Genomic DNA, 21,073 nt, shown 5'->3' with positions numbered 1-21,073 from the left:
CATCATTTACTCTTCTCTCATAAACCAAATCCAACTTGTAAATAAAAACATTTGTTGGCTTTATCTTCAAAATGTAAAACATTTCACCATCTCCACTATGGCCGCAATCCAAGATGCCATGTTCTCTTAACCAGAATTACTACAACAGCTTCCTAGTTAGCCTCTGAGCCACTCTACAATGTATGCTCACCACAACAGCCAATGTGACTGATTTAAAATAAACCACAGCCAGGTACAATGTCTCATGCCTGCGATCACAGCACTTTAGGAGACCAAGGCAGGAAGACTGCTTGAGGCCAGGAGTTCAAGACCAGCCTGGGCAACATAGTGAGACCTCTTCTTTACAAAAAAATAAAAAATTAGCCAGGCATGGTGGTGAATGCCAGTAGTCCTAGCTACTTGGGAAGGCTGAAGCAGGAGGACTGCTTGAGCACAGGAGCTTAAAGTTACAGTGAGCTATGTTCATGCCACTGAGCTCCAGCCTGGCCAACACAGTAAGACCCTGTCTCTAAAAAAAAAAATTAAATAAACCATGGTACTTTTCTGCTGAACACTCTTCAGTGGCTTCCTATCTCACCCGGAGTGAAAACAAAGTTCTGACAATGTTGTCCAAGGCCCTTATTAATCTGGATTTCCATTGTGATGGTTAATTTTATGTGACGACTTGGCTAGATTATGGCGCACAGTCATTTGGGCAAACACTACTGTAAAGGTATTTTTTTACAGGTGAGTATAACATTTTCAACCAGTTAACTTTAAATAAGGCATATTACCTTGCATAATGTAGGTAGGCTTCATTCAATCAGCTGAAGGCCTTAAGAACAAAGACCAAGTTTTCCCCCACAAAAAAGGAATTCTGCCTCCAGACTAAAACACAGAAATTCTGTCTGAGTTTCCAGCCTTTGGACTCAAAACTGCAACATCAACTCATATCTGAATTTCCAACCTACTGGACAGCATTGCCCTACAGATTTTATCCTTGTCAGCTCCCACAATCATATGAGACAACTCCTAAACTCTCCCTCTATATACAGACAGATAGATCTATGTATTTATGACTTTATATGGGGAATATATGTATACACTATATATCTTATATATGTATCTTTATATACCATATATCATATATACACAGACACAGGTATATCTCATTTTATTGTGTTTTATTACACTTCACAGATATTGCTTTTTTTTTTTTTTTTTTTTTTTAACAAATTGAAGGTTTGTGGTAACCCTGCCTTGGGCAAGTCTATCAACAATTTTTCCAACAGCATGTGCTCATTTTGTGTCTCTGTATCACATTTTGGTAATTCTTGCAATATTTCAGACATTTTCATTATTATTATATCAGCCACAGTGATCCGTGATCAGTGATTTTTGATGTTACTATTTTAATTGTTTTGGGGCACTGCAAAGCATGACCGTGTAAAACGGCAAACTTAACGGATAAATGTTGTGTGTGTTCTGACTGCTCCACCCTCTGGCCGTTTCCCCATCTCTCTCCTCAGACATCCCTATTCTCTGAGACACAACAATATTGAAATAAGGTGAATTAATAACCTCACAATGGCCTCTAAGTATTCAAGAGAAGGGTCTATCACTTTAAATCCAAAGCTAGAAATGATTAAGCTTAGTGAGGAAGGCATGTTGAAAGCCCAGAGAGGCCAAAAGCTAGGCCTCTTGTGCCAAACAGCCAAGTTGTGAATGCAAAGAGAAAGTTCTTGAAAAACATGGAAAGTGCTACTTCAATGAAAACACGAATGATAAGAAAGTAAAACTGCCTTATTGCTCATATAGAGAAAGTTTTAGTGGTCTGAATAGAAGATCAAAGCAGCCACAACATTCCCTTAAGCCAAAGCCTAATCCAGAGCAAGGACCTAATTTGCTTTTATTCTATAAACGCTGAGAAATCTCAGTGAGGAAGCTGAAGAAGAAAAGTCTGAAGCTAGCAGGGTTTAGTTCATGAGATTTAAAGAGACAAGCCTTCTCCATAACATGAAGGCAAAAAGTGAAGCAGCAAGTGCTAACTTAGATGCTACAGCAAGTTATCTAGATCTAGTTAAGATAATTAATGAAATCAGGTGGTTCCACTAAACAACAGGTTTTCAGTGTAGATGAAACAGTCAAGATGATGCCATCTAAGACTTTCACAATTAGAAAGGACAAGTTAATGCCTGGCTTCAAAGCTTCAAATGACATCCTGATTCTCTTGTTAGGTGCTAATGCAGCTGGTGACTTTAAGGTGAAGCCAATGTTCATTTACCATTCCAAAAACCCTATGGCCATTAAGAATTATGCCTGTGTTTTATAAATAGAACAACAAAGCCTGAATGATAGCACATATGTATACAGCATGGTTTACTGACTAGTTTAAGCCCACTTTTGAGACACACTCCTCAGGAAAAAAAAAAAAAAATTCCTTTCAAAAGATTACTGTTCATTGACAATGTACCTAATTACCCAAGAGCTCAGATGGAGGTGTATAAAGAGATTAACGTTGTTTCCATGCCTGCTACCAACAACATCCTTTCTGCAGCCCATGAATGAAGAAGTCACTTTGGCTTTCAAGTCTTATTGTTTAAGAAATAACATATTGCTTTACAAATTGCAAGAGAACTAGAAATGGAGCCCAAAAATGTGACTAAATTACTGTAATCTCATGATAAAACTTCAACAGAGGAGGGGTTTCTTTTTATGGATGAACAAAGAAAGTAGTTTCTTGAGATAGAATCTACCCCTGATGAAGATGCTATGAACCCTGTTGAAATAACAAAAGATTTAGAATATTACATCAACTTATTTGATAAAGCAGCAGCAGAGTTGAAGAGGACTGACTTCAATTTTGAAAGAATTTCTACCCTGGGTAAAATGCTACCAAACAGCATCACATGCTAGAAAGAAATATTTCATGAAGGAAACAGTCAATCAATGCAGAAAACTTTATTGTTGTTTTATTTTAAGAAACTGCCACAGCCACCCCAACCTTCAGCAACCACCATCCTAATCAGTCAGCAGCCATTGACATCCAGGCAACATCCTCAGCCAACAATAACATTATGACTCACCGAAGTCTCAGATGAGTATCAGCATTTTTTAGCAATACAGTAGTTTTTCATTAAGCTATGTACATTCTTTTCTTAGACATATTACTACTGCACACTTAATAGACTACCATGTGGTGTAAATATGACTTTTGTATGCAGTGGGAAACCAAAAACTTAATGGGACTTACTTTATTGCAATATTAACTTTATTGTGGTGGTCAGGAACCCAACCTGCAATATCTCTGAGGTATGCCTGTATATACATGTTGGTTCTGTTTACTCTAGAGAGCCCTGAGTAATATACCCATTATTTCTCTGACAATATCTTCTGCCTCTCTCCGCTTTCACTAAAACTGCTCCAGCCACAATGACATCTATGCTTTTCTTTTAAGCATGCTCCTGCCTCAGAGCCTTTGTACTTACCATACCCTGCCTGGAATCCCTATACCCTGAGAGTTGTATGGCTTACTCCCCTTTCCTTCTTTATATCTTTGCCCAAAAGTCACTTCTCAGTAACACCTTCTCTGTATACCCTATTACGTCTGTCTGTCATATTATGTATTTTACTTACCGTTGCCGCTTTCTAAGATGTAAGCTCCATAAGGGCAGAAATTTTTGTCTGTTTTGTGCACCCAAAAATCCCCTGCAACTAGAACCATGCCTTCCTTACAGTAAGTGCTCAGTAAACGTTTGTCCAATGAACAAATGGAGAAAATATGAAGCCAGTAGGCATAGCTTATAAGTGCAGAGGTTAAAGATCTGTAAGTGTAGATAGATGTAGTAGTATGTGTGTGTGTATTAATATGCTGTATATATATATATACATGTGTGTGTGTTAAAAAGTATATAAGTATAGGGGTTAAAGGAAATACAGCTATAGCTATGAAGGCCTTTTAAATTAGGGTACACCTTAGCATGTTTGGAAGCAAACAGCAAGTTTGGAAGCAAAGGACCCAGTGGACAGGGATAGATTAGCAATATCATGGAAACAGAGGAAAATAAGAGAGCACAGTCCCCTTAGAAATCATTTGATCAAGGGCACTGATAATAGGTTACCTTTTATTTTTAAAAATGTACAGATCCATAGTTCGTAGAAACATAAAGATGGTTATGAGCAATCAGAAACAAGAAGCAATGCCCAGCCTCAATTATAATTATAGAAATGAAAATTAAAACAACCAGATACATTGTTCTGTTCTCCGAGTGGCCAAACGCAAAATACCCAAAACCCAGTTGGCCAGTACAGAGAAACAGATACTTCCATACATTATTGAAGGGTAGGTCAATTGGTGCTGCATTTCCTAAGTTTGGGGAATTCCATGTCTTATGAGTCCTTCTTCCCATTATACAAAACAAATTATTTCCTCTCTACACTTCCTTATAGCTGAAACACAGGTAAATATTAATAAAACAAGGCTCTGTCAAATCTACAATCTATGCCATATTTTAAACTAGAAGCTACTGATGCAAAGGAAGTATCATATAAACAATATACACTGGGAGTAATTCCTAGTCATAGGAATTCACTCTACACATACGAATGTACACCAAGATATACAGATGCTCCTCAACAATTTACAAAGGGGTTACATTCAAGAAATCCATCATAAGTTGAAAATATCATTAAGTCAAAAATACATTTAACACACGCAACATACCAAACATCATAGCTTAGTCTAGTCTACCTTAAATATGCTTAGAACACTCACATTAGCCTGTAGTTGCATACTATAGCTTATCAGTTGTTTACGCCATGATCATGTGGTTGACTGGGAGTTGTGGCAGGCTGCCCACTGCCAGGCATCCCAAGAGAGCATCATATCATGTATCGCTAGCCCAAAAAAGGATCAAAATTCAAAATTTAAAGAGTTTCTACTGAAAAGTGCTTCCCTTTCACACCATCATAAAGTCAATATAAATCATGTCAAACCATCATAGTCTGAGACTGTATATTCAAATCTATTCATTACAGAACTCTGTAAGTACTATCAAAAATCAGAAATTTAAATGTTTATAGATTTTACATCCCTGTGTGGATATATGTGTTTATAATATGGAAGAGTTAAAATCAGGAAAATATAATTAAGAGTTAGACCTAAGTAAGCATTATGCTAATTGAAAAAAGCTAGTGAAAAAAGACAAATACTGCATGATTCCACTTATATAAGGTACCTAAAGTAGTCAAATTCATAGAAACAAAAAGTAGAATTATGGCTGCCAGGGGCTAGGGGAATGGAGAATAGGGAGTTATTGTTCAATGGGTACAGTTTCAGTTCTGCAAGATGAAAAAGAGTTCTGTGGATGGATAGATGAATGAATGCATGTGACAGTGGCACAATTGTGGATATACTTAATGTCACTGAACTGTAAAACAGATGGTTTTTAAAAAAGAAAATAAAATAATTAGATTTAGGAAATAAAACTAAGAGGTAAAAGTATTAACAATAAGAAAAATTTTAGGTGATAAACAGGGAGACCATGACTTGTTAACAAGAATGTATCTGTAGATAAGAAGTGGCAGAAATATCTCTAGTAGTGAACAAGAATGTGAAGGATGGATAAGAAATTCAAGAGCTAGATCACAAGCATATTTATACCACGTTTTCTTTAGGTCACTTGCATACTAGTTAATAGAGACAGCAGGCTGGCTTATTACTAACCAAAGTCCTATTAAAAGAAGTACAGATTTTATCAACAGTCCCCTAAATTGATAGCTCTGACCAGACTCCTGTATCTCTTCTCCAATAGAGAAAGGAGAAAGGGGAAAGGCAAGCCTTTTATTCAGATTGGTGCCATCACAGAACTTGCAGACTTGAGCTGAGATCTCTTGCATGGTAGAAAAGAGAGAGAAGCAGGCTCACCATTTCCAGGCACAGACTCAAAGGCTTAACCACAGGGAACAGTACAGTAGTTTACTTTATTAGGGGTGTCCAATCTTTTGGCTTCCCTAGGCCACACTGGAGGAAGAATTGTCTTGGGCCACACATAAAATACACTAACATTAATGAGAGCTGATGAGCTAAAGAAAAAAAATCACAAAAAATCTCATAATGTTTTAAGGAAGTTTACAAATTTGTGTTGGGCTGCATTCAAGGCTGTCCTGGGTCACATGTGGCCCATGGGCCGTGGGTTGGACAACCATGGTTTAATTAGTAAAGACCTTCAACTCCCACCCCATCTCAATTCCTGTATGCATTTGCTAAATGCTGTGGTATTTACGTTTCCTTGAAATTCTAGCTATGATTAATAGCCATACTTCAGTATTATTCTTATTGGCTATACTTATAATTCTTCTGTGGGATGGTCTAATAAATTCTAACCACTAAACTATGTGATTCACAAATTTAAAAATATGTAGTCACCTTTAATTCACACTTTTAATTCCACTAACATTTTTAAAAAATCGCATAGCTGATATAGTTGAAGGTTGTGTTTTACCATTATTTTTGGCTGGACACGGTGGCTCACACCTGTAATCCCAGCATATTGGGAGGCTGAGGTGGGTGGATCACTTGAGGTCAGGAGTTTGAGACCAGCCTAGCCAACATAGTGAAACCCCATCTCTACAAAAACAAAAACAAACAAAAAAAAAAAACGAAAATTAGCTGGGTGTGATGGCAGGCGCCTGTAATCCCAGCTACTCGGGAGGCTGAGGCAAGAGAAGCACTTGAACCCGGGAGGTGGAGGTTGCAGTGAGCTGAGATTGTCACTACACTCCAGCCTGGGTGACAGTGAGACTCCATCTCAAAAAAGAAAAAAAAAAAACTATTTTAAAAATGAGACGAACTTGTATGTGTTGATACAGAAAGATGTCTATGTTAAATGACAAAAGCAAGATATACAGCTGTATTATATAATTCAATTCCTTTTGTGAAAAGAAAAAATGAGATACATTTAAGCTGGTGGATACCAAAACATTTTTCTGGGACGATATGCAAGACACTTAATAATGGAGACCTCTAAAAGAGTGGGGGCACTGGGATGAGAAGGAAAGCTTTAAATTATAATTTTATATATTTCTGTTCTGTTTGAAGTTTTTAACAATGCTCACAGTACTTTTTAATCTATCCATTTATATATTTAATATAGGATTATCTGAGTGAAAGGGATTATGACCCAATTTTTATGCATTTCTGCATTTCTACAAAACCCTAATAAATGATATTTTTATAAGATCACCATTCTCCACACGTGAATCCCTTCTTATTAAAACTCTCACCTTATCTTCACTCACTCTCGTGGCTTATCTTCACGAAGATACTATACTTTGTTTTCTTTCTTATGTAAAATGAGGCTAATAATACCTACCTGACAAATTAGTTATGATGACTAAATGAGATAAAGTATGTAAAGTGTCCGGTAGAGTACCCAATACATAGTAAGTACTTAATAAATGTATTTCCAGTGAAAGTTGTTTTTTCACCCTGCATATATATATTCATTCTTTTCCTACCTAAAAAGAATTTCTCTTTGCAACAACCACTTCCTCACTGTTAGCCCATGTGGCATGAGGCCCAGACTTAAGCCAATTAGAGCATTCCATTCCCTTTGCACAGACTGTTTCACAGGTGGCCCAGGACTTTTATTCAAATCAATGCTGGGGAAGAGAAACTCTCATTCCCCCTTGGATTTTAATTTTAGAAGATATGAGGCTGGAATTGCTGTAGCTATCTGGCCACAGCAAGGGGAGAGCCTAAAGGTGCTAGAGACTATCATACGGAACCTGAAAATACTGCCAACACAGTGGAGTTCAAAGGAAGGAAGGAAACCAAACCCTTGTGTCTTTGTCTGAACCCTCAATCCAGTTATAGTCACCTGACTTTTTAGTTATAGGAGACAATATTTGTTTTTCCTCAAGACAATTTGGATTGGGTTTTCTGTCACTTGTAATCAAGAGGGTCCTATCCTAGATATTGCTGTAATTATTTCTTCTTACATTCTAAAAATGAACATTTTCTTAATATCCTTGGTCTGGTGCTAACTTCTCTCCACTTACAATCTTAAAAACCTAACCTATTTGGGTTGATTCTAAGTCTTTGCTATTGTGAATAGTGCCGCAATAAACATACGTGTGCATGTGTCATTATAGCAGCATGATTTATAATCCTTTGGGTATATACCCAGTAGTGGGATAGCTGGGTCATATGGTACATCTAGTTCTAGATCCTTGAGGAATTGCCATACTGTTTTCCATAATGGTTGAACTAGTTTACAATCCCACCAACAGTGTAAAAGTGTTCCTATTTCTCCACATCCTCTCCAACACCTGTTGTTTCCTGACTTTTTAATGATTGCCATTCTAACTGGTGTGAGATGGTATCTCATTGTGGTTTTGATTTGCATTTCTCTGATGGCGAGTGATGATGAGCATTTTTTCATGTGTCTGTTGGCTGTATGAATGTCTTCTTTTGAGAAATGTCTGTTCATATCCTTTGCCCACTTTTTGATGGGGTTGTTTTTTTCTTGTATATTTGTTTGAGTTCTTTGTCGATTCTGGATATTAGCCCTTTGTCAGATGAGTAGATTGCAAAAATTTTCTCCCACAACCCAAATGTCCATCTGTGACAGACTGGATTAAGAAAATGTGGCACATATACACCATGGAATACTATGCAGCCATAAAAAAGGATGAGTTTGCGTCCTTTGTAGGGACATGGATGCAGCTGGAAACCATCATTCTTAGCAAACTATCACAAGAACAGAAAACCAAACACCGCATGTTCTCACTCATAGGTGGGAACTGAACAATGAGATCACTTGGACTCGGGAAGGGGAACATTACACACGGAGGGCTATCATGGGGAGGGGGGAGGGGGGAGGGATTGCATTGGGAGTTATACCTGATATAAATGATGAATTGATGGGTGCTGACGAGATGATGGGTGCAGCACACCAACATGGCACAAGTATACATATGTAACAAACCTGCACGTTATGCACATGTACCCTAGAACTTAAAGTATAATAAAAAATAAAAAATAAAAATTAAAAAAAAAAAACAGTATGTTATTTGAAAAAAAAAAAAAAACCTAACCTATTTTAGTGTTCCAATTATTCTTATAACACTACCCATTTTATTTTCTCTCTTAAGCCACACTCTGTACCTCTACTGCTTGTTGAATATATCTTTCCAGAATTCCAACCTACAGAAAAAAACATACTTATCTTTCAATATAATATTTCCAAAGAAGAGCTGTTCTGCCTTCTAGCTTCCTGGGTTTTTGGTGATAAGTTATGTGTTTCTGTAACATTAATATACCAAGGGGCTTATGTTATCAGGAGGAATATTCACTTCTATCTGCACTGTGTCTGTATCTATTAATCTTGAACAATATTATCTAAATATTTATACAATACTTATATAAAATCATATTAGTTAATATCTAATTTATCTAAATATTTACAATTACAAACTTAATCTTTTAAAATATTTACTCAGAAATCTAATTTCAGCCTTTCTGAAATGTTATGACATGAGAAGGCAAACAAAACATGTATTATTAAAATGATGAAAAAACCTTGCTTAAGTGCAAGAATTGAAAATGAAGACTGTAATTGTAATTCCAATTTTTCTCTTTGAACGTATTTCTTCCTGTGGGGTATAATTTTTTTCTAATGTAAAAAGTGAGGTTTTCCTTCTAAGACTGCCTGAAATTGCAAATAGAGATTACTGGCAGATTATTTTAAACTAGAAAGGTAAGACCTGGTTACAGCAATACTTTCCAAAATGATTATAACCCAGTCTTTTCCAGGTAGGCCAGCTTCTCTTTGTAATTAAACTATGTTAATTTCATGAGACATGTCCAAAATATTGGCAATAATCAACCAAAAGTCTTTATTTCTTGTGACTCTAATATCTTCTCAAAAATTATACTTATTCTGAATGTCTTATTTTTGTGGTATATATAAATCTTCAGATTTAAGTCTACTCTGTAGCTGTTTGTTATGTTTTCTCATTATACAACCTGGTTTATGCCCCTTTTCAAAATTTCTGAGTGGGCAATAGTTAGGTTCAATTAAATTTAAGGCCATCGGTCAGTTTATTTATCAAAACTATGTTTCTGTGACTTACCGTTCTTCCTACACCTTATCACTAATTCAAGGATACACAAAGAATAGTATATGACTTCAAGGGTTTATACTCTGAACCATGACAATTTACAAAAGCTATAGATTTTTCCCCCAAAATGACTCCAGATTTTTTTCTGTCCTACTGTGTAGGCACTTCTCACTTATTGTTATATAGTAACAATCTTAACTAAAGCCTAGACTGATCTCATCTTCTTTCTCCATTAACACATCCCACATAACTACTGTTAATTATTCTTCCTATATTTACCAAGTCATTCCTTGGCTCAGAATTGTTCTAAAAGCCGTTTCCTCCATATCGTATCTAACATCCTTGACTTGGTTTTCAAGATCCTTCAGAAGCTACCCTTCCTCTAACTTGATATCCCAGTATTCATCCTTAGCATACTTTAATAAGTTCAGTGTCATAAACACAGCAAAATCAAATCCTTATGGAATATGTACTAGATGAACAATCATAAACAGTATGATGAGACAGGTATTACATGCTAGTTTCATAAATAAATACTCTCAAGACTGACAAAAGGAGGAAACTGTCAAGCATATACCTAAAAAATGATGGAACTTACGCTTCTGTTTTCTATATTACATCTTTCCACTACACTGTGCTCTGTTCCCCCAAACACACCACTCAATTTGGTCTTTTTTTTTTTTTTTTTTTTTTTGGGACGCAGTTTCGCTTTTGTTGCCCAGGCTGGAGTGCAAAAGCACTATCTCGGCTCACCGCAACCTCCACCTCCCGGGTTCAAGCGATTCTCCTGCCTCAGCCTCCCTAGTAGCTGGGATTACAGGCATGCTCCATCGTGTCTGGCTAATTTTTTATTTTTAGTAGAGACGGGGTTTCTCCATGTTGGCCAGGCTGGTCTCCAATTCCCAACCTCAGGTGATCCGCATAGTTGATACCTCTCCAACTCAGGTTTTGTAGTGTTTTACAACCTTTGGAAATGCAAAAATTCCAGAAGCTCTCAAAGATAATCCTTATATGTTCTTGGTATGCTTACCAGTCAAAAACTTTTTTCATTAAGCTTTATTTTCTATAGTTTATGAAAACACTAGTTTTTAACTTCAAACATAAAGATATATCACGATATTGAGTCTATGCTTATTTAAAACACACCAGTCTCCCAACCTCACCAAATTCTTACAATTGGTTGGGAGGGCGGTGGCTCTCCACGCCTTTTTGAGAATCACTGAACCTGACTTCATGCTCTTCGAGAGAAGAACCATAATATATTTAGAGTGATCACGTAAATTCATTCAGAAGGCAGATTTTTTGGTGCTTTAACATGCCAGACTCTAAGTAAGCAAAAGTTGAAGAAAAAAAAAAAAAATGAGGCTAGTAGTTCTCAATATCAAGTACTTAAGAGTTGTTGCATGAATACTGGAGATAGTCAAATGAGCTGGTGGCTCTTTAACAATGTAGGGAATTAGGAGCAAGTATGAGATTCTGATTAAAGTTGTAGGAAAACTAACTTCCCAAAAAAATGCACATAGAATTATGTATACAATGTTACGTGAGTTATGAACTGTGAAGCCCAATCACCTACCACCAGATCCACAGACCTCAGGTTAAAAACCCACTAAAACTAAGTTCTCGGGGAACAGGAATTGCCAAACTTGCTTACTAATCCTAATTATGTCTTATCCAGTGCAATGTATACAAAAGCTACTTAGGGAATATTTGCTGATCGATAATTTCCTCATAAAAATAACCAGAACACTGGCGAGTCGTTTTTTCCATTAAAGAGCCTTTTAGTCAAACTATTTTAAAAGTCCGAAACCTTTCACTAGTAACACCAATCATCTAAAAACCAGTAACTCGAAAATCGTTATTGCGCTATTCACATGTGGACTAAGCTATCACTAATCCAGGTCTTCTTCTAGTTGTCTCTCTACTCCCTTCAATTTCAGGGCTTCCTCCTTCTCATCCCAAAAGCTACACCCAGAGCCCCGCTGCCGCCAGGGAGACAGAAAATGATGCTCCACGAAGCACACACCTTCAAAACAGGAAAGATGGGATCTAGTGACGCCTACAACTTCCAAACCCTTTTCCCACCAGGTCCAGAGGTGAAGAGATTTACCTCAAGTTCCAGGAAAGCGGTGGCGATTGCTCTCAAATACCTGGTACCAGTTACCAAGAAGCTTCCCAACCTCCCAGTCACCATAGTGACTTCTTAAGAGTTACGCTCCCTTCCTCTTCCCGCGATACTTCTACGCGGCACGTCATCCGAGTGGGCCACAGACCCCGCCTCTCGGTGAGCCCGCCCTCTTCTGAAGAGGCGTTTCTGGACCACTGAGCCCCGCCTCCCGCTGTGAGCGGAAGCCTACACTTACCAAAAAAATATTTTTCAAAACTTGCAAGGTTGTTTTTCCAAATATTTTTAATAATAGTGCTGCTGTTGTAGACCACAGAGAAAACAATCCCTCGCTCTTCCTTTTCACTTAGTAGAAACTTCTACCGCGTAGGTCCCGCCAGGAGCTCGCGCATGCGCAGGAGCGACCATAAGATGGCGGTGGTAATCGCCGCACTTTTTTTCAAATTAGTGGATCCCAGAAATCATTGCGCGCATTTGTAACGAATTTCCGTTCGAGTTTGTATTTTAGGCGCCATTTTCGAGTGAAGGACCCGGAGCCGAAACACCGGTAGGAGCGGGGAGGTGGATACTACACAACCGTCTCTAGCCTTGGTCTGAGCGGACTGTCCCGCAGGTAAAGTACTTCTCTTCCTGGTAGGGTTGTCACGCTCTTACTTCCTGCCTTGTCCGCGAGCGCCTGGAAAATAGAGGCCTTGAGCCGGAGCGACGAAGTCCGGGCTGAGGCTGCCGCTGGGAGATTTCTCTTGCTGTCACCCCTCCCCCCTCGGCCGCTCCCCGGCGGCCCGGGCTCCCGCGCGCAACTCCCGGGCGCCACTTTTCCAAGCTACTCAGACGTCTTGGGGAGGCGCCGAGCCTCGCATATCTCTTCTTTAAAAAATCCTAGTTTCTATCTGGGAAAGGGCGTCTCCCCCTACCCCTCTCTTCTGCCAAGGGACTAGTCACCGGGTCTCAGCCTTCGCTGGTGACCTTTCATGGTTTACTGTCCAATGGGACTCCACCCGGGGAGCTGGAGAGACAAACTCTTGTCACCCCAAAATTAGGAGCTGCCAGCGTCCGACTTGAAGTTGCTAGTGGTTGGTTCCAGCCTTCGCCCTTAGCGGTCGGTCCGCGGAGAGGAGGGAGACCTCGTTATGCTTCGGGCCGTCAACGGCACCGGGAGCTAAAGGGCGGGCAGACGAAAGCGGGCGGCGAGTCGCCAGTTAAACCGTTCTAGAGAGAGTTGCTAGCCACGGGATCCTAACCCTGACACGGACGCGTTTATCCACGTCGGTGCGCTTGCATCCCTGGCGCCGAGAGCGTGGGAATGTCCGGAAATGCCGGCATATGGGAGTTCCTCCGTTAGAAATGCGTTAGCGAGTATTACACGCTTATACTGTGGGCGGACGGGTGGAGAGCTTTTAAAAAAATAAATAAGCAGTTGCTCAGTCCTTGATGGATCCTCAGGCACCTCTAGTTTTTCCCGCTTATATAGGTCTTGTTAAGAAACCAGTCCTGCCTTCTTGCCACTGGTGTTTTTCGATGGCTCCCTTCCCGAACTCCCACTGCCTCTAAGCGGAGTGTTAAGCGGGGCTCATGGAAGCCGGTGGACCGGGGTTTCCCCGGGAGGGGCGGGCGCTGTGTAGCGGCCCGCGGGCTCACTTGCTCCCGGCTCTCCCTCGGCCCCAGCAACCATGCCCCGTAAAGGCACCCAGCCCTCCACTTCCCGGCGCAGAGAGGAAGGGCCGCCGCCGTCCCCTGACGGCGCCAGCAGCGACGCGGAGCCTGAGCCGCCGTCCGGCCGCGCGGAGAGCCCAGCCACTGCCGCAGGTGAGTGACCCGCCGCGACTCCGCAGGAACGCGCGCTGGGGGACTGGCAGGCTTACGCGCCCAGCCCGAGGCTGACTGGGGTTGCTGAGCTTGGGCTAAAGTCTGCGGGGTTGAGGTCTGAAGATCCGGTGTCGGTCCCGTAGAGGCTTAGGAGAGCCATTTGGCAACTTTTTGAGATAAGACTCCCGTGTAATTTTGGTGTAACGGCGCTGGAAGGGATGGGGGCGAGCAAATGGGTTCAGTTGTGAATTTTTGTTTGTGACCTGTGGAATGGTACAGACATCTTTATTGTATTTCCGCTAAAATCGAGACGGTCAGTCGAGCAAGTGGATTTTTTTCCCAGAGACAATCAATATGACTATGTGAGCATGATGAAAAGTTTCTTGACCCTAACCTCACCTCCGTGGTCTTAGATTGCCTTTAAAGAAAAGACGATAATTTATTTGAAACCACTGTAGCTTTTGTGAGTCCAGGAGTTGGGTGACATTATTAAACTCTCGCGGCAGTGTCGCTGAAGTTCATGAGTTTCCAAAATGAAGGTTCCAGGTGCTCAGCGGTACGGATAATTGGATCTAGAGCCTTAGGATTTAACCTCCTGTTTAGGATAGACAGCAGGAAATAGCTTGTTACGGCTTTCCCAGATTTGCTCTATGATGTGTTTTGACTCTTAAGAGGTATAGGTATATAGAATTTTGTGACTGGTGGCATTTCTTTCAAGAATTTCTTTTTTAATAAAATCAAGCTGAAGGTTTAGTCGCCCCCATGAGTTTAAGATAATAACAGATTTAAGTGGAAAATACAGACTCCTAAGTTTCATAAATAACATCCCTCCATCCCCTACTTTAAAGATGGGCAGTCATTAGTTCTCCGAACTAATTGCACTAATGTAGGCTTTTCCCCCGTTTGCCTTCCTTTTCCTTTCCTTTCACTGACTTAGAGACTGCAAGTGAGGAGCTTGATAATAGAAGTTTAGAAGAGATTTTGAATAGTATTCCTCCTCCCCCGCCTCCAGCAATGACCAATGAAGCTGGAGCTCCTCGGCTTATGATAACTCATATTGTAAACCAGAACTTCAAATCCTATGCTGGGGAGAAAATTCTGGGACCTTTCCATAAGGTATTTGTATGGAAATAACTATTTTATAACTTTTAAATAACTGTTGTAAGGTAATAACGTCTTTACAAGATGTTTCAGTTTTGTAACTATCCTAAAATTCACTCCCTATTTATCCTGCTAGCCATTCTTTCTCTTTCTCTCTCTCTCTCTCTCTCTCTCTCTCTCTCTTCCTCTCTCTTCTCTCTCTCGCACACGCACAGACGTTTCATATGATTTTAACACTTAAATTATCTTTTGTTTATCTGGTTATCTTTGGTACCTCTAGCTGTAAAGTTTTCCATTGAATGGAGTCGGTGTTTTTGTTTGAAATAGTATTTTCCCTTAGATAATTTTTTTTTCTTAAAGCCTTCATTGGAACCCTTAGATAATTTAACTATAAAATGAGTTTTCTAAAACGTCTGCATGAGAATTAGAGCATTCTTATTAAATGTTGAAACTTTTAAGAGAGCAGAACTTGATGTAAGAAAACTCAAGTTGTATGTCCGTGATTAGCAATAAAAACTTTTAAATACTTGCAGTTTTTAACTGCAAGTAAAGTAAAAAAAAAAAACCTAACAGTTTAAGTTAAAATCAGTAGTATTAGCTTGACCTTATGAACTTTTGCTTGTTTTGTTTTTGTTTTTTTTTAATGCAGCGCTTTTCCTGTATTATCGGGCCAAATGGCAGTGGGAAATCCAATGTTATTGATTCTATGCTTTTTGTGTTTGGCTATCGAGCACAAAAAATAAGATCTAAAAAACTCTCAGTATTAATACATAATTCTGATGAACACAAGGACATTCAGAGTTGTACAGTAGAAGTTCATTTTCAAAAGATAATTGATAAGGTAAGGGATTTTTACTGTTTAGTTATTGACAAGTTCAAGCAAGGCAAATGGACTTAAATGCATTGCATATTTTATTATTTTTGACTTTAAGAAATTTGTGTGTAATTATAGCAGAAAATATTGGTTTCATTACCTCTGACCATATTTTATTTTGGGGGAGTGGTGGTGCCTTTTAAAATATTAATTTTTTAGCTAAAGAAATGAATTACAAATAGTTCATAGTAATCCTTTTTGGAATAAAAGCATTGAGCAGTTTTAGGTTCCTGAGTACTAAATAGGCATTATTTTACTATAAATATTGGGTTCATTTTTAAAGTTATATTTTGGTTGCTTTAGAATAAATTAGCTAAACTTGAAAATATAGCAGTTGGCTGGTTTTACCATCTTTATTATTTCAATGCATTTTAACTTTAATGTTAGTGGCCCCTGAGTATCTGTGATATGAAGGAGCTTTCTTCAGTTTGACTACTGCTGTGATTAAGTCCTTTTAAAATGGGTAAGGGCAAGCTAATGTTTGTTTTCTAGAAATAGAGACAATTACAGGTAAAATGTCTAGATTATTTACCTGTTGATACTTTCGCTTCTGTTTAATAATTAATGTAGGAAATTGATTGTTCAAAAATGACTCGATGGAACCTAACAATATAGAAAACTAATTACATAATGAAATTGGGAGGTGATTTGGCTTTTGAATTTTGTTTTCCTTTTTTTAAAAAAAGTACAAAGTGCTTTAATTACACAGAATCATCTATTTTAATTTGGTTTCTTTTGTGCTTTCTGTTGTACAAGTTGGGTTGGAAAATAGATTGCCGGTAAATCAGATTTTATTCCATTGCCTGTTAATTACATTTGATTTATCTAAATTTTAGAAGCCATTGCTTCAGTATGACAGAATTTTTAAGGGTAAGGGAAAGTGAATGTTAAAGTAGATTTGCAATTGATTTTTTTTTTTTTGCATCTTTGTTTAAAAGAAAACCTAGGGAATTTAGTTGTTATTTTGTGATGCTTTTTACTTTAAATGAATGGCACACTTTTTACCCTCCCACATAAAAAAACTAAACTGTATCACCCCGTTACTACCGTCCTTCCTTTTTCTTTGAATCATCATTTTTAAAAGCTGCAGCTTTTTAAATCTGTCAACATGTTAATAATTTGTGTGGGTTTTGAATATGGTAGGAATCTTGTCTACCTCTTCTCAATCATAAACGTTTTTAGGCTTGTTTGGAGGTGGGTTTTTTCGTTGGCTGGTTGGTTTGGCTTCTTGGTTTTTGTGATCTTTGAGAAAGAGACCAAGCAACATGGAAAAGTATCAATTCTTTGCTAAGCCGAGTTATTATTGAGAACTACTGGCAGTTTGTGTGCGTGTTCAATTGAAGTTTTTAATCCATAGAATTAGTTTCAGTATGAAATGAGTGAATTTTGAAGTAGGCCTATGACTTAATACCAACAATTGTTTTCTGGTTTTGTTTTTCCTCAAAACAGGAAGGGGATGATTATGAAGTCATTCCTAACAGTAATTTCTATGTATCCAGAACGGCCTACAGAGATAATACTTCTGTCTATCACATAAGTGGAAAGAAAAAGACATTTAAGGATGTTGGAAATCTTCTTCGAAGCCATGGAATTGACTTGGACCATAATAGATTTTTAATTTTACAGGTAAGTTTATTAAAGACTTCCAAGATTATCCTATTCTTGTTACTTTTTTTTCTATAAAGCTAGGTTGGATGGATCCTGTATTTTTGAGGCCTTAAAGTACTGTAGCAGCACATCATGGTTTACATACTACAGTCAAGATGCGAATCATTATTTGCTGCTCTAGAAATTTAAGGAAATTCATTCAAAACTATGTTTTCATCATCAGATGTTCATTTTATGTTTGGATGAACTGACATACTTGTTCCACTCTAGCAGCACGTAAATATTGGCGTAGTGAAATATGTATTAAACACCAATATTACTGTGCTGCTTCAGTGTGACAGGGATATAGCAACTATTTTATCCATTGTTTGTGTTTCCCTTTAAGGTAACATTTTAAATGAAATGTATTATCTTTTAATAATCTATCCTTTTCCTTTGTTCTTGTTGTTATTCTTTTCTGATATATAACCAAAAACTGAAAAAATCGGTACAATTGGTGTTCGATTTACCTAAGCACCTAGTTAATGTAATCTTTGTAACACTTCAGATGGCTAACTGAACCTTTACTCATTGGTTTTTGTTTCGTTGAAAATGACTGACTTGGTGGAACCAGGACTACTGAAAGAAACTTTGATATTACATTCTTAAGTATCACAACTGTTACAGAGCAAGTCCTTTTAAAGAGATGTAAAAATTAAGTACCTGTGTCAAGCTGATTTTTATTAGAAACCCTGTTTTCTTTAAGTAAAAGTATATTCTACCAGCAGGGCTTGGTAAGAAAAATCCCCTATCTTTTTTTCCCTGTCCTCAAAAGTCAGAATTTTTTGGGAAAAAAAAAAGGGGGTAAAACTATGGCTTTGTCAAGTTCCTGTTTGATTCTAGGGTATCTTCTTTTCCTGTGTTCCATCAGGAATCACCGAAGCATAATAATAAAAGCAAAACTATTTTGTGATGCAGAAATGACTGAAATAAGTAGGGAATTTTGATTTGATGCTAAAAGTTTTGTTAGGGTGACTGGATGTTCCTAGTAACAAACTTAAAAAATATTAGCCTCTGTTTCCATTTTAGTCTTTATTCTTATAATTGTTTTTAAAAATTATTACTTTTAGACATTTGTAGTGTACAAGGTAAACCAGTATCATTCTAGGATAACCTTTTTTAGTATCTTTTATTACCAGGCACAGTATATTTGCAATACTTCAACCTAAACTTGTTCAAAAATTAATGTTGAGGAAATTAATTGCAGATGTATTTCTAAACAAGATTTGAATTTATAGAATGTGGCATTAAAGGATTTTGTGTGTTTTTAAAATCAAATTGAACTGTTTTATTGACTTTCATATTCTGGGACTTGGTTTGGTTAATTATGGATAAAAAGCTATGTCCCTATATAATGCTAAATTTGATGATGATACCAATTTGCAGGAAATTATACTTAACGTGTATCTTTTGCTTAATCATCTTTTACCGTCATCCTGGGATCATCAGAGTTTTACATTTATGCAAAGATTCATCAAAATACACTGCATTTTAACCCTTCTGAGGATTTTTTTTTCTCTGTACAGCATCTCTGTACATAATTCAGTAATAAAGGAAGTTAATGTAATATTGTCCCAAGGGAGTAAATAATTTATAAATTGTCAAGTTTATATTACATTTGTGCTTCTGAAGTATATGGGATGCTAAAGCCAATTTGTCCACATGATAACATGATAATCTGAACCTTTTTATTGTGATCTTTACAGTTGTTTAGAAAACATTTCTTTCCAAATAATACCAAGGTAAATGTTCCAAGTTAAGAGATTCAGTTTGACTCAATTAAATTTACAGATAAGAACCTTAGAAACTCACCTGTTAGGAATAAGAAACAGGGACTGGACTACAGTAGAAGTAATAGTGAGTGCCCAATTAAAACTGAGGGAAAATGGCAATGGTTTCTATGGATTTTTTTTTTTTTTAAGTCACTTATGAAAAATCTCATACTCCTAACTGGCAATATAAAGCATATGATGGTAAGTAAAAATGTGATTTTTTATTACCTTCTCTTTTACTGAATAACATGTATCTTAAAAACTGATTTGGGAGGCTGAGAAATTGGAAACAGCATCATAGTATCAACATCCAAGACCTAAATCATTACTTGGAATAAAACATGTAGACTCTTTGGCCAGTAATAGTGATTAACAGCAAAAGTAATCTAAATTTAGTAAAAGTAAACATTTATTTTTAAGATTTAAAAGAACCAAATTTTTTAGAATTTCCTAAGAGTAAAATTTTTCAGTGTTAATATATTGGCTTAGCAAATTTTTCAAGTAGGCATTTTTATTACTTGAATCCATTAAATATTTCATTAATTGGCCATTCAAATGAATTCCTTTTAAGGCACTATGCTGAGATGCTGTAAGTAATATAAAGGTGACTAAACCTTGTTTCTTGTCCTTAAAGACACATACATGCCCTCACAAAGTTTTAGTTATGATTGACCATTGTGTTTTTTATAATTGTACATTTCCTTTTATATATATCTACTTTGGGAGCCTCGGTCCTGTTGTAATAACTGTAAGTCCATACAAGTAGAGTTTTATTAGCTCTGTATAGCATTTCTTGGGTAACTATGACTTATAAATTAGGGGTGCTTTTGCTCCATTCAGGGGCAGAAGAATGGTTAATGTTTTTACTAAAAAGTTGTATTAATGATTGGTGCCTCAGGAATATTTTTGTAAACTCCTCAAAAGCTACAACTATTAGCACAACTTTAATTTTGTCAAAGTTTTCAATTTCATGTTTTTGTCTTCACATTACAAAATCTAAAGTTTGAATAACCAGGCTGGGCACGTTAGCTCATACATATAATCCCAGCACTTTGGAAGGCTGAGGCAGGCAGATCACTTGAACCCAAGAGTTCCAGACCAGCTTAGGCAACATGGTGAAACTATGTCTCTACAGAAAATACAAAAATTAGCTGGGCTTGGTTACACACTCCTGTAGTCCCAGCTACTCAGGAGCCTGAGGTAGGAGGATTGCTTGAACCCAGGAGGCAGAGGTTGCAGTGAGCCAACATTGTACCACTGCACTCCAGCCTGGGTGACAGAGTGAGACCTTGTCTCTGAAAAATAAATAATAGCAAAGTTTTGTTTGTTTTTGATTATTTTGTAATTTGGAGATTTAATTAACCTAGGTCTGAGTTGTTGCCTAGCCATCTCTTTTTTTCCAATGTACTTCTCTTAAGCTTATCACATAAACTGCTTGGATTCTAGTCTCTTAGTCTGTAGAAATGAGCCTATGCTATAATATCAAAAGAAATTTTTAGTTTTTTCGGTAATACCTCAGTTTTCCAAAGGTATTCAATATCCACAAGTAGGGTGGAGGTGGTGGGGAGCAGCAAGGAAGCAACCTCTAACCAACCAGAAATAGTTACCAAGAAGTCCAACCACGAACAAATTACTCTTTCTGTT

General features: G+C 37.7%; 2 protein-coding genes across 11 annotated transcripts in view; one reads left to right on the top strand and one right to left on the bottom strand.

Annotated features, from left to right (window-relative positions):
* The window catches only part of IFT80 (intraflagellar transport 80), a 152,596-nt gene extending 139,971 nt beyond the window's left edge, over positions 1-12,625 (bottom strand). For 3 of the 4 annotated variants that reach the window (XR_004435284.1, XM_033202803.1, XM_033202824.1), the window contains exon 1: positions 12,215-12,341. The gene's annotated coding sequence lies outside the window, so the exon portion shown is untranslated. Of the gene's footprint in view, positions 1-12,214 lie in introns of all 4 variants that reach the window. The other variant, XM_033202814.1, reaches the window with a different exon arrangement.
* Positions 12,626-12,648: 23 nt separating this feature from the next.
* The window catches only part of SMC4 (structural maintenance of chromosomes 4), a 36,468-nt gene continuing 28,043 nt past the window's right edge, over positions 12,649-21,073 (top strand). For 3 of the 7 annotated variants that reach the window (XM_033202784.1, XM_033202769.1, XM_033202749.1), the window contains exons 1-5: positions 12,710-12,842; positions 13,895-14,035; positions 14,973-15,151; positions 15,786-15,977; positions 17,460-17,636. In XM_033202784.1, coding sequence (XP_033058675.1) covers positions 13,900-14,035; positions 14,973-15,151; positions 15,786-15,977; positions 17,460-17,636 — 684 coding nt within the window. In that variant the 5' untranslated portion in view covers positions 12,710-12,842; positions 13,895-13,899. Of the gene's footprint in view, positions 12,843-13,894; positions 14,036-14,972; positions 15,152-15,785; positions 15,978-17,130; positions 17,150-17,459; positions 17,637-21,073 lie in introns of those variants that run through there. The other 4 variants (XM_033202762.1, XM_033202756.1, XM_033202778.1 and 1 more) reach the window with 4 other exon arrangements.

The sequence above is a fragment of the Trachypithecus francoisi genome, unplaced genomic scaffold, assembly GCF_009764315.1.
Source record: "Trachypithecus francoisi isolate TF-2019V2 unplaced genomic scaffold, Tfra_2.0 Lachesis_group0, whole genome shotgun sequence".
Taxonomy (NCBI): Eukaryota; Metazoa; Chordata; class Mammalia; order Primates; family Cercopithecidae; genus Trachypithecus; species Trachypithecus francoisi.
Note: the sequence above shows the minus strand (reverse complement) of the source record. Positions and strands in the feature narration are given on the sequence as shown.